General features: G+C 35.5%; 1 protein-coding gene across 5 annotated transcripts in view; it reads right to left on the minus strand.

Moving 5' to 3' along the window:
• The window catches only part of RAP1GDS1 (Rap1 GTPase-GDP dissociation stimulator 1), a 136,926-nt gene that overhangs the window by 43,771 nt on the left and 79,152 nt on the right, over positions 1-14,003 (minus strand). For 4 of the 5 annotated variants that reach the window (XM_070392405.1, XM_070392415.1, XM_070392401.1 and 1 more), the window contains one exon: positions 8,604-8,750. The exons of the other annotated variant lie outside the window; for it this stretch is intronic. In XM_070392405.1, coding sequence (XP_070248506.1) covers positions 8,604-8,750 — 147 coding nt within the window. The remainder of the gene's footprint in view (positions 1-8,603; positions 8,751-14,003) is intronic. 5 annotated transcript variants of the gene reach the window in all.

Consider the following 14,003-nt stretch of genomic DNA (forward strand, 5'->3'; position numbering starts at 1 on the left):
CTCTTTTATTAGTGTAGATTGCTTAGGAGGATTCTGATGAAAAACTAACTAGCAGAAGGTACAAGAACAATTAATTGCTCTGACTTTCCATAAAACAATTTGCTGAAAATAACATTTATAACAGAATTTCATGAAAGCAACTTGCTACAGTAAATTGATTAGAAAGTTCTATTGAATAAACAGTAAAAATTCAGAGTTATTTCAAAGAAAATAACAGTTAGTAAAGAGTTGATATATTTTTTTAAAACTTTTCAGCTCCACACTAAAAGTTATTTACACACTCTGAGTACTTTGACAACTTGGGCTTCAAAAGATGTAAATATAAAAGTACATCTTCAATGCCTTTATAAACAGAAAAAAACAAATAGTATATTAGAAAATTAATATAATTTTAAAAACACAATGACTTGCAAAGGTAAAATTTTATATTTTTTAATTTTGTTTTCCTTAATGTTAGTTAAAATATTTTTAGTACTTAGGAAATATATGGAAGTATTAATTAGCTTGTACCCACAGTAAGTACACTTTGGGAATAGTTCCTCAAAGCAAATCATTTGCTAAACATCTAACATCTGGGAAATAGTCTTTCTTACCTGTAAAAGTAATACCAAAATATAATATACTCAGGGTCAAACTGCTTTTTAATTTTAATTAAAACTATTCCTATATATAATTATTCCTATATAATTTATATTCTTCCTATTTTAAGTATGAAGCAAAAACAAGTAAGCCACGTTTCTGAACTGAGTTCATTAAGATAATGAATAAGTGTATGAGCAGAATTGTGAAACTGCTGCTATTGGTTGAAATGAAATTAATTATATATTAAGCGATCTTTAAATTAGGAGAGAAAATACTTTATAGGCCTATTTTCAAATACTGAATTTAAGTATCAGACTTATTTAAATTCAATTATTATGCTCCAATAACACATCCCATGAGCTGTAGTTCATAAATTACACAGATGGTCTCCTTTCAACCATAGTTCAGTTATCATTAAGTCCACATAGCAAATAAATGTGAGAATTATCATGAGAATATCCTGGAGAGATCTCAAGAACCATACACACACACACACACACAGAAAAGAAATTCACCATAGGGACTTATTAAGATACTAGAGGCCCGTTGCAGGAAGATTCCTGCAAGAATAGGGCTTCCAGTGGCTAGAGCGAAGCAGAGAGGGGAGCGAAACTGGCTGAGGCGGGCTTCGCTCCCACTCTGAGCCGCTGCGGCTGGGTTTCCGCTCCCTCTCCCAGGCTCTCCTGCTGGGTTTCCCCTCCCGATCCCAGGCACTGTGGCGGATTTCCCCTCCTGCTCCCAGCCACTCCTGCTGCGTTTCCCCTCCGGCTCCCAGGTGCTGTGGCAGGTTTCCCCTCCAGCTCCCAGGTGCTCCTGCTGGGTTTCCCCTTCGGCTCCCAGGCACTGCCCCTTCCCCTCCAAGCCGCTGCCCCTCTGGCTGCCCCTCTGGCTCACAGCCGCTGTGGCTGAGCTTGCCCCCCCCACCTCCCGCCTCCCACCTCCACAGCCTTGGCTCCGTTTCTGTCCTCAACACCTCTACTTAGCTCCCTTCTGTACCGCTTGGCCTCCATGTTGTCCTCAGTCTTCCCTCGCAACTGGTATATGCAAATTAACCGCCATCTTTTAGCTTCTATAATTGAAACATTGTATCTTTTGGAGCTGTTGCTTCAGGAGCTCAGAGCTGGGCGGCAGGAACCTTGGCTTCCTCCATCACTGAAGCAAGCAAGCCTCATGTTCGCGTCAGCTGCCTGGCTCCCGGCCGCCATCTTGGCTGGCAGTTAATTTGCATATCTCGCTGATTAGCCAATGGGAAGGGTAGCGAAGTTATGGCTAATTACCATGTTTCTCTATTATTAGATAGGATTAGAGAAAAATCAGCTCTATATGTAAAAATCATATATATATATATATATACACATATATACATATATATATACACACACACATACATACAAACACACACACACACAAAGATATATATCATATATAGGGTGTCCACCCAAAATGTATACACACTTTGAATTCCAATGTGTTAAATCTGAAAAGAAAGGAACATCAATTGAGCTATCAACTATTAAGTGTGTATACATATTTTTGAAACATCTTGTATATGATTTAGGTCACATGAAGAAGACAGTCATAGACTGTGTATACTATATTACTCATTTTAGAAGGAAAATAATTTTTCCTTTTTTTTAATGGAATGTTTAATTCCCTTAGTTTTCTCTTATGGCATAGTTTATGTAAAATAACTATAGTCATTGCTTTAATGTTTATTCATTATTATTTTGCTTTAGAATTATAACATACTTCTCCCTGTATTTTGTGTCTCCATCTAACATAGGTGTACTAGGAAATACATTAAACTTTTTTAAAAAAATTTTACATTTATTGGCTCTCTGTCGGCGTGTGGTTTCTAAACCGCTTAGTTTGAGTCATCGGCAGCCAGTGCGGCCAGTATCCCCTCCCCACGTCCCCCATCTGTCTGCTAGGAGAGTTTTGACGCTGTCCCGATAAGCCTGCAGACAGTTGCAAAGCAGTGTCAAACTTTTCATTACCCAGTGGTTTGCCAGCGTGTTCTGTGGAACTAAAGTGTGTATCTGTTTATTTCAAGTGGCCGTGTTGGAGTCTACGCTGTCTTGTGAAGCCTATAAAAATGGCATGTCTACCGTCTCCCGGCTCTTACAGATGCCGTAAGTGAATCCCACGCCTTGGTTATGTGCATGACTGGGTGGACATCGACCACTAACCCAAGCACCTGGTGCCATAGCAAAGGCTCAGTTGTGGTCCTCGCTGACAGTCCCTTGCAGCATGATACCACGACCTTTCGTTGTGACCTCTGTGCTGCCTCAGGCTGACTGCTCTCCTTTGACACCCTCGTTTTCGTGGCTCTCCCTGTGGGTGTTAGCATTGTGTGTGTGTCCGTGTGGCAGCCCCCCACTTGGAGGGCCCCTCACACGGCTGTCCTTCAGGAGCCTGTTTCGGGCACCCTAAACTCTTAATTATAGAGGGTTTTTTAAGATATTAATTGACTAATAATGGTTACTTCTAATATAATAAAAATGGTGTACACTAATAGACTCTCTAGTAAGGTGTTAAATTATGCCGGTGCTTTGCTATAAGATCAACAATTTTCCACCAATATGACACAGCATACTAGTGTGCCACTAGAATTTTAAAACATGCAATACCTGACTATTTAGTTAGGGGCACTGACCTCTTTTCCCTTACATCAGGTGTGGGGAATGTCTGGCCCATAGGCTGTATCGTATCATTTGTTCTGGCCATGCTAAGGCAACCACAGGTGGGACTCGAAATTCAATAAATGTACTTGTATGTGTGTTTTTTATAGCAACATAATTTTAATTTGATAATTTTGTATGGCCGATAAATGATGCTATAAATATCCAAATGGCCTGTGCAGAAAAATGGTTCCCCACCCCTGCCTTAGATTGTCAAATAAAAAAATGACAGCCTACAAAACAATAGCTGTCCAACTTGAATAAATCAAAATTATTTTTTTTCTCAATTCGCAAAAAAATGTACTTTTGGTGTGCCAGAGAATTTTAGTAATTGGTATGTGTGTGGCATGAGATGAAAAAGGTTGAAAAATCACTACTTTAGACTACTGGTTTGTTTCTACTCAAATTTCAATCAACTTTCCAGTATACATATGCAGATTTATCAAGTTTGTGAATCACCTATGGTAAATTTTTAACCACAGATTCAACACCGTTAATATCAGCATGCTTTCAATGCCACTTTCTGCTACTGCCATGCAGATGAATAGGGAATATCATCTAATACAGTAGATAAGAGTTTACAATGCTTCTAATTTATTTAAAGAAAAAAATGTACTCTAATATCACTTTTCTTCCAAGTTTTGATTTTGTTAATAAAAAAATTTTAGACAATACTAAGTATCCAGAAAAGTCAACTAACAAATATTTAAATATTTCCCAAACTCCTATATGCTAAAATGGTGCTATAGTTGAAAACATCTATATGTGAACAACATTTTCAGTCTTCACTGCAATGTTTGGCATTGGGTAACAAAAGCTAGGAACAAAAATGTTCAAGAAATTAATGAGACAAAAATATCTTCAATAATAGGTTGGAGTTCCTAGCTTATAAAATAATTAAAACTTTAAAGTTGTAACTAGATGAAGAACATACAGGAAGTTTGATACATTTCCTCAAATTGGATGTCAAACTGTCAATATGCTTCCTCTAACCACAATTGTCAAATAGTCAACTCTATTTTGGAGGGCCATAGAATTGAAGAGAGCTGGTTTACCATGTGAAAAACAGGTATGATTTTCCCCAAAAGCATAAATTGAAGTGATTTTTACTAAACAAAAGTTTTTTCTTATTCTATTTAAACCTGATTTTATTTATACAATATTACTGATATGACTTTTCTAGCAAAGTAATTATAACTTTTTCTATTCATGTATTCCACACTTACCTGAATATAAAAAGTTTTAATTGTTTCACCAACAAGGAAACAAAAGAATATATTCAGCTCATCACTTATATCATTTTGAGTGAGTTCAAAAGTTTTAAAACTCAGAAACCTTGAGTTGTATGCAAATTTATAAATGGGTAGAAAAATACCTTTACCGAGTAAGCATTTTCACAATATATGCCTTGCATGTGTGTAGGAAACTTGTTTTAGTCCCTATTTAATGGATTTAAAAATTGGGTATGATCAGGGTTGTCCACTATATAGACAGAAATCAACATATCCTAAGTCTCAGTCTGGTGTCAATCCATTTTTAGGACTAATAAATAATTTGAAAATGTTCTTGTCAGAGAAACTATGTTGGTGGTTCTTTGTGACCATTTCTAATACTTATCTTTATATTTAAAATTTTTTATATATGGAACTAAAGAATAACTCCCTATAAACAAGGCTTAAGTTATTGGGTCCATGGGTACAGTTCATTTTTCTGCTAGAACAACAAGGAGTTCACCCAACTATTCTACTCAGAAAGTAGCAGAGGCTTGTATACTGAAATTCAATAGTAAATACAGATAACAAGAAACTTCCTTTATTTTACCAGTGCTAATAAAAAGTGGCTCCCAAGTTTCATAAAGTTCTACTGTTGTTGTTTTTTTTTGTTTCAGTGACTCATCTAGGTGGACAGGATCAAATGATTTAAAGTTAGCCAACAAGACCTAGAATTTAAGTTGGAAATTCTTTAAATGCATATTTTAAAGAATACAGTAAATAATTGACACACAAAACAAAGATGCTTAATAATTATGCAAATGAAAATTTAAAAAAGAATAAAACGTAAGTTAAATGTAAATTAAAAAAGAACCACTTCTTAAACTATGATCCTCATGAAAGACAAACATAAAGGGAAGCAGCAGAAAGGGGATAGTTATGTTTGGCATTTGTTCTTTTAAAATACTAAAAACAACTTTACTTCTATTTTACGTACCAAGTTTTGAAAGCTGAATTCAAACTGCAGCTTAGAATAATGGAACAAAAACACCACTGCTCCAATAACTGTCTAAGAAAAGTTAATAGAGTTTCCCAAAGTATATACGTTACTTCTTGGGAATACTTGCACACCAGGGGGAAAAAACTACTCCTACAGAAGAAATATATTATGCATTTTGACTATGCACTCATGTTTTTAATCATTATGTTCTCAGTGCACTTCTCTAAACATTGTGATAGCCTATAACAAGCATGTCAAACTCATGGTCCACAATGAATATTTTTGCGGCCCAGCCAATATAACGGTATGTAAGAAACGTTTTAATAAAAATTACATGACTTAATTTTTACAATACCCTGTTATAGATAATTACTAATAACAAACTACAACATTCGCTAATGACTGATTACTATAGTCATGTTGCATTCATTTCCCTTACATGGCTTACACACAGGCGCACCATTTTTCTCCACTAATACTAGCAGTGAATATTTTAGCAGCCTATTGCCATGTCATTAGTCTTGGACTGACTTTTTTGGTGTGCACAACAGGAAATATTTCACTTTCGGAGAACAAGAAAAATAGGTTTATTTGCATTACGTTTATTAATTTGTGCAGTTAATCAGTGTCTGGTAAGTTAATGTTCAAGAAAAAATATTAATTTTTATTAAAATGTTCTATTATTTTATGTTAACGATTACTCATTTATTTCAGCCCTTTGTATTCAGCATGTCTCTATTGAAATAAACCTACGTTTCTATGAAAATTGAAGCTTTTGTTTTTTTGTGGCCCACAAAAAGTTAAACCTTGTTTATTTGGCCCGTGTTAGCCTTTGAGTTTGACATGCTTGTCCTATAACATGGATTCAATCACAGGCTCTTTTGGATTAGAATCAGTGATGTTTTTGATGACCATTTGGCCATGTGATATGCTTTGGTACAGACTTTTGAGCAACAGCTTCCTCGAAGGACAAACAAACAGGTTAGATGCATAACAAGGCTAATTCTTTTATACCCAAAGCTGCTATCACTCCATGACTAGTTTCTTCCATTTATCTTCCTAAATCATTCTCCCACTTAGCACTTTTCCCACTTACTCAGGTGTCCAAGCCTGAATGAAGCTGAAGAAAAATGAAGCAAAATGAACAACTGGCCAATGATTTCTTAATGCAATTCAGATACCTGTGTTTTATGGTCAAATTTAAATTATTTAGGCACTAGCTATTCATTTTGCAGGTTACCCAGACTGTTCTTTCTGTTTATCTTATTCATAGTTAGGATATTTTCTTTTAAAAAATGATTCTATGACAGGGCAAGGAAAACAGAAGTAACTGACCTTATAACAAAGACTGCCATTTATTATTAGTTTGAGTGTAATAGACAAGCCATTTGATGAAAGAAAACTATTATTATTATGGATAATTTTAACTCAGGTTTAAAACTTGTGTCTCTTGGATATGATGTAACCCCAGGAAACATTCTGTTTAACTTGTAAGTGCTAAAAAAGCAAATGTAATTGAACATTTAAAAATCAGGTGTCACGGGAAAAGCTAGATTTTTCAGCTTACCGCTCTCCCCGAAATGAAAAGATTTGGTAGCGTTTGACCCAATTGCTCTACAGAAACAACCGGCTAGAGAAGAGGGCAGTGGTTTTACCCTTTCAATGGGACAAGAGCCACAGTCTCTGCCATTTGCTATCATCTCCAACACTAAGGTCAAATGTCAGTAGTCATGTGCTATCGACGTTTATCTTTTTTTTTTCCAATTATTGAGAATATTTCTTTAAACCCATGATTACTAAGTAAAAAAATATGCCTAAAATGCCTTATATTTCTAAAACACATGAAAGTAAAGAAAAATATTGTATGGTCAATATACAAATAAAATGTCTGTCACAGACTCCAATTTAAAATGGCATTTTGAAATAAACCACAGAAGGACCTGATTTCTATTTTAGGAAGTTACTAGAATTTTAACATCTGACACATAAAGTAATTCATATAAAATAAATGAATTGTGTGACATTTAAAAGTATAGTGAAGCCTTCATGCCACTCTTTTTATGTGCATTTGATTAACAACCACATAGGCTATAAAGTACTTATTAAATTTCTCAAATTAAACATCTGCAACTGTTCTAAACTTTATTTTTATGCTAGATTTTATTTAAAATTTTTGTTATTCTTACAACTAAATCTAGTATCTAGATAAAATAACTTTACTTATAAAGACAGTGTTTATGGTTGGTTGTTTGTGTGTTTTTTTACAGTGTTTGTTTTAAAGCTACTCCTGGTATTAATATGAAGGAATAAATATGAAGGTATTTTTTAAAAAAACCTCACCCAGCCCTGACCGCTTTGGCTCAGTGGATAGAGCGTTAGCCTGCGGACTGAAGGGTCCCGGGTTCGATTCCGGTCAAGGGCATGTACCTTGGTTGCGGGCATATCCCCAGTAGGGAGTGTGCAGAAGGCAGCTGATCGATGTTTCTTTCTCATCGATGTTTCTAACTCTCTATCCTTCTCCCTTCCTCTCTATAAAAAATCAATAAAATAAAGTTTTAAAAAATCTTCACCTGAGGATATGGCTTTATTAAGTTTGGAGACAGGGAGGGAAAGGGAGGGAAAGGGAGGGAAAGGGAGGGAGAGGGAGGGAGGGAGGGAGAGAGGGAGAGAGGGAGAGAGGGAGAGGGAGATGGAGACAGACATCAGTTTTCTCCCATACACTCCCTGACCAGGGATCAAACTCGAAACCTAAACCTAGGTATGTGCCCTGACCAGGAATCAAACCTGCCACCTTTTAAGATATGAGACAATGTTCATACACCAAATGAGTCACCTGGACAGGGAAAAGCTATTTTAATAATTTATTTTTAAAATGCTCATAGCAAGAAATCTTAAACCATACCATTGTGTGTGTGTTTTTTTGAGTTCCCTCAATTACTAGTGTCATTTAATAAATTAGACCATTCTGTGTTTTTCAAATACTGTAATTTTGTTAATTATTTACTAATTTTATATGTCACTTATGAATTCTTTGTTCATAATGTTTCTAAATATTTTTGTTTTTTGCTATAGTAATGTTGATTTTTAATTTTTCCCCCCGAGATAAAGCAAGTTTTCAATTTTGTTTACCATTCTCATTGCTATAGTTCATCAGCATGCCACAAAAGACAGTCAAGAGCTTCTCATTGGCGGGATCTGTTATACTGCACAGTGACCTTAAATGGTCAATTACAATCTGTGCACCACCTGCTTGGTCAACTGCACTTCTGCCCTCATCTGTAAAACAAAGAGTTAAATTTAAAATAAAATAAAAAAGAAATGTACCTTACAGTTTCAAATATAAAACATAACAGTGCCATTCCTTATTTAATGAGTAAATAAAAAAATAAACCTAAGAAGGGCATTAAGTGTCTTTTTGGAAATACAAAACAAAACAAATAAACATGGAAATGCGGGTGGGATGGGGAAAAGAGATAATTACTTTCTAAAAGAAAAAAAGATTATTTGCATTGGTGTAATATAGGAGCTTAAAGAACTTCTCTATGTTTTAGGAGTTTATAACTATAACATGAAATTTCCCCCCTCTTTCACAAATGACAATTCTGCATAAGGAGTAAAAAAATAGAATATTCTTTTGGAAATTTTTTCTCAACTTGAAAACCACTAAATGTATCTTTCTATCAGTGGTTCTCAAAGTTAGATATTATCAAAGAAAACTGTCTATGGCATAGTATAATTTTAGATCACAATATATAACGCCTAAATATTAGGACTAGAGTCTTTTTAATGACATTTTCTATAGTGCATAAGCATGTTCCTTTTTTTTAATTCTTGGTAGTTTGTGTGCCTCATTTTTCCTTTTTCTCTCCAATCTAGAACACACCAATATAGTTCAACATTACAACAAATGGTCAAATGATGGTCAAACATACATTATGTTATACACAACATGTCATTTAACTATTGGAACATAGAGTTTTAGAATACTTTGTAACCTTGGAACATAAGAAAGGAGATAAAAAAAAAAAGTCTTTCTAAATCTGACTTCCTGATATAAAATATAGTAGACTCTAGGAAATGTGTTGTCCAAGAGTTTTGACAGCCATAACTATAAGCCACATACGTAAATTTAATAGTAGCCACATTAAAAACGTAAAAAGAAACAGGTTAAAAATTCATTTTAGCTATATATTTCATTCAATTCAATATATCTAGATTATGATCATCCCAACATGCAATCAACCTACAAATTATTAATGAAATATTTTACATTCTCTTCTTTGTAATAAATCTTTGAAATACATGTGTATTTTGCACTTACATTTACATGTCAATTCAGACTAGCCACATTTTAATTGCTCAAAGACACTAATCTGGCTAGTGGCTTGTTACACTGGATAATGCAGCTATAGAAGCATCAAGAAAGGATCAGTAAAAGAAATGGCTCACAAAGGAAATATATCTATAAAGTTAGTACATAAAAAACTTTCATTTTTCTAATGAAAGAACTGAAACTGAGGTCCTATATATTGTTTCACTATCCAATAATATTATCTATATATATATAAAAGCCAAAGCGACCGTTATGACCTAATGACCGGTCGCTATGATGCTCACTGACCACCAGGGGGCAGATGCTCAATGCAGGAGCTGCCCCATGGTGGTCAGTGCGCTCCCACAGCCAACCTCCTGTGGCTGGCAAACCTCCTGTGGTCCCTGCCCCTGGCCGGATGGCTTTCTGAGTGTCCTCTTTCAAAAAGATTCTATTTAGTTCCTGTGACCATTTTTTGATTGGATTGCTTATTTTCCTTTTGATGAGTTGTATGAGTTCCCTATAAATGCTAGAGATTAAACCCATATCGGGGATAACATTGGCAAATATGTTCTCCCATGCAGTGGGCTTTCTTGTTGCTTTGTTGACGGTTTCTTTTGCTGTACAGAAGCTTTTTATTTCGATGTAATCTCATTTGTTTATTTTCTCCTTAGTCTCTCTTGCCCTAGGATCTGTCCGTAAAGATATTGCTACGACATATGTCTGCGTTTTGCTGCCTATGGAGTCTTGTAGGATTTTTATGGTTTCCCATCTTACATTCAAGTACTTTAGCCATTTTGAGTTTGTGTATGGTGTAAGTTGGTGGTCTAGTTTCATTTTTTTTGCATGTATCTGACCAAATTTCCCAGCACCATTTATTAGAGGCTATTTTGATTCCATTGTATGCTCTTGCCTCCTTTGTCAAATATTAATTGAGTATAATGACTTGGGTCAATTTCTGGGTCCTCTATTCTGTTCCATTGCTCTCTGTTCTTGCGCCAGTACCAGGCAGTTTTGAGAACCGTGGCTTAGTAATATAGTTTGATGTCTAGTATTCTGATCCCTCCAACTGTTCTTCTTTCTCAGGATAGCTGTGGCTATTCTGGGTATTTTTTATTCCAGATGAATTTTTGGAGAGTTTTTTCTAGATCTTTGAAATATGCCATTGGTATTTTAATAGGTATTGCATTGAATCTATAGATTGCTTTAGGGAGTATGGACATTTTAATGAAGTTGATTCTACCAATCCATGAACATAGTATGTTCTTCCATTTTTTTAATATCTTGCTGTATCTCTTTTTCCAATGTCCTGTATTTTTCTGAGTATAGGTCTTTTACGTCCTTGGTTAAATTTATTCCTAGGTATCTTAATTTTTTTTTTCAAAGGTAAATGGGATTATTTTTTTCATTTCTCTTCCTGTAAGTTCATTATTGGTGTATAAAAAGGCCATAAATTTCTGGGTGTTAATTTTGTATCCTGCTACATTGCCAAATTCATTTATTAGGTCTAATAGTTTTTTATGAAGTCTTTGGGGTTTTCTATGTATAAAATCATGTTGTCTGCAAATAAGGACAGTTTCATTTCTTCTTTTCCAATTTGGATGCCTTTTTTTTTTTCTTCTTGTCGGATCGCTATGGCTAGTACTTCTAGTACTATGTTGAACAGGAGTTGTGAAAGTGGGCATCCTTGTCTTGTTCCTGTTCTTAAGGAAAATGGATTTAGTTTTTGCCCATTGAGTATGTTGTTGGCTGTAGGTTTGTCATATAAGGCTTTTATTATGTTGAGGTATGATCCCTCTATTCCCACTTTGCTGAGCGTTTTTATCAGAAAAGGGTGTTGGGCTGTAAACGGTTTGGCTCAGTGGATAGAGCAATGGCCTGTGGACTGAACGGTCCCGAGTTCGATTCTGGGTTGAGTTTTGAAAGATTGTATTTTTCTGGGAATGTGTCCATTGCATCGAGGTTGTCCAGTCTGTTGGAGTAGAGGTGTTCGTAGTATTTTTTTACAATCCTCTGTATATCAGTGGGATCAGTTGTTACTTCACCTCTTTCATTTCTGATTTTGTTTATTTGGGTCCTCTCTCTTTGTTTCTTGGTGAGCCTGGCTAGAGGTTCATCAATCTTGTTTATCTTTTCAAAGAACCAGCTCTTGGTTTCATTGATCTATGTCATTTATTCCTGCTCTGATCTTTATTATCTCCTTCCTTCTGGATACTGTGAGCTTTTCTTGTTGTCTCTTTCTAATTCTTTAAGTTGCAGGGTTAGGTCATTTATTACCATTTTTTTTTTTTTTTTTTTTTTAGGTAGTCTTGTAGAGCTATGAACTTCCCTTTCAGGACTTTCATTGTGTCCCATAGATTTTGGATTGTTGTTTTTTCATTGTCATTTGTTTCCAGGATGCTTTTTATTTCTTCTTTGATCTCCGTGGTAACCCAATCATTGTTTAATAGCATGCTATTGAGCCTCCAAGTGTTTGATTTTTTTCCATTGTTTTTATTGATTTCTAGTTTTATGCCAGTGTGATCTGAGAAGATGCTTGATATGATTTCTATCCTCTTGAAGTTGAAGAGACTTTGCCTATGTCCTAATATGTGGTTTATCTTTGAAAATGCCCCATATGCACTGGAGAAGAATATATATTCTGTTGCTTTGGGGTGAAATATTCTGAAGATGTCAATTAAGTCCATCGGATCTAGTGAGTCATTTAGGATTGCTGTTTCCTTGCTGATTTTTTGTTTAGAGGATTTATCCAGTGATGTTAGTGGGGTATTAAAGTCCCTTACTATGACTGTATTGCTATCGATCTCTCCCTTGATAACTTCCAGAACTTGTTTTATGTATTTGGGTACTCCTGTATTGGGTGCATATATGTTTACCAGAGTTATATCTTCTTGTTGGATTGCTCCCTTTAGTATTATGTAGTGGCTTTCCTTATCTTTTGTTATGGCCTTTACTTTAAGGTCTATTTTGTCCGATACAAGTATTGTAACCCCAGCTTTTTTCTCATTTCCATTTGCCTGAAAAAATTTTTGCCATCCCTTCACTATCAGTCTGTGTGAATCCTTTGTTCTGAGGTGGATCTCTTGTAGACAGCAAATATATGGGTCGCGTTTTCTTATCCATTCAGCTACCTTATGTCTTTTGATTGAGGCATTTAATCCATTTATGTTTAATGTTATTATTGATAAGTACTTATTTGTCATCATTTTTATTATTAATATTTGTTTCTTCTTGCTTTTCTGTTTCTTCCTTTTACCGCAGTCCCTTAGACCCTTTAGCATTTCTTGCATTAATGGTTTGGTTGTAATAAATTCTCTTAGTACTTTTCTGTATGTGAAGCTCCTGATTCCACCTTCAATTTTGAATGATAGCCTTGCTGGATAGAGTATTCTGGGATTCAGTCCCTTGCTTTATATCACTTTGTAAATTTCCTTGCATTCCTTTCCGTCCTGATGTGTTTCTGTTGAGAAATCATTTGATGATGGGAGATCCCTTGTATATAACTTTCTGGCTCTCTCTTGCAGCCTTTAAGATTCTCTTTGTCCTGAACTTTTTAAATTGTAATTACAATGTGTCTTGGTATGGGTCTTTTCAGGTTCATCTTGTTTGGGACTCTCTGTGCTTGTGTAACTTTTTTCTTCCCCACATTGGGGAAGTTTTCTGACATTATTTCTTCAAATAGGTTTTCTAACCCTTGTTCCCCTTCCTGTTGTTCTAGTACCCCTATTATTCGTATGTTGCTTCGTTTCATGTTGTCCCAAAGCTCCCTTAGGCTCTCCTCCTGTCTTTTAACTTTTTTCTCCAATTTCAGTTCAGTTTGGGTGTGTTTTCCTTCCCCGTCTTCTAATTTGCTAATTCTGTCCTCCATTTCTCCTACTCTACTGTTGAAACTTTCCATGGTATTTTTTATTGCAGTTATATCACTCTATTTCTTCTTGATTTTGACATAAGTTGTTGATTTTTTCATCCATCCTGTTTATGAACTGTATGACCCTTATTCTGAATTCTTTTTCTGACATATTGCATGCCTCCATTTCACTTAGCTGCTTTTCTGATTATTCCTTTCCTTTCCTTTGGGTGTTTCTTTGTCTCCCCATTTTTGCTCTCACCGAAGGATCTAGTTGTCAAGTCATGCAGGGGCTATTCCTCAGGCAGCAGCGGCTCCTTGGGCAGCGGCTGCTCCTCAGTTGGCGGTGGCTCCTCTGGGGGCGCAGCTC

The sequence above is a fragment of the Myotis yumanensis genome, unplaced genomic scaffold (genome assembly GCF_028538775.1).
Source record: "Myotis yumanensis isolate MYYU_CA2020_CCGP unplaced genomic scaffold, mMyoYum1.0.hap1 SCAF_1, whole genome shotgun sequence".
NCBI lineage: Eukaryota > Metazoa > Chordata > Mammalia > Chiroptera > Vespertilionidae > Myotis > Myotis yumanensis.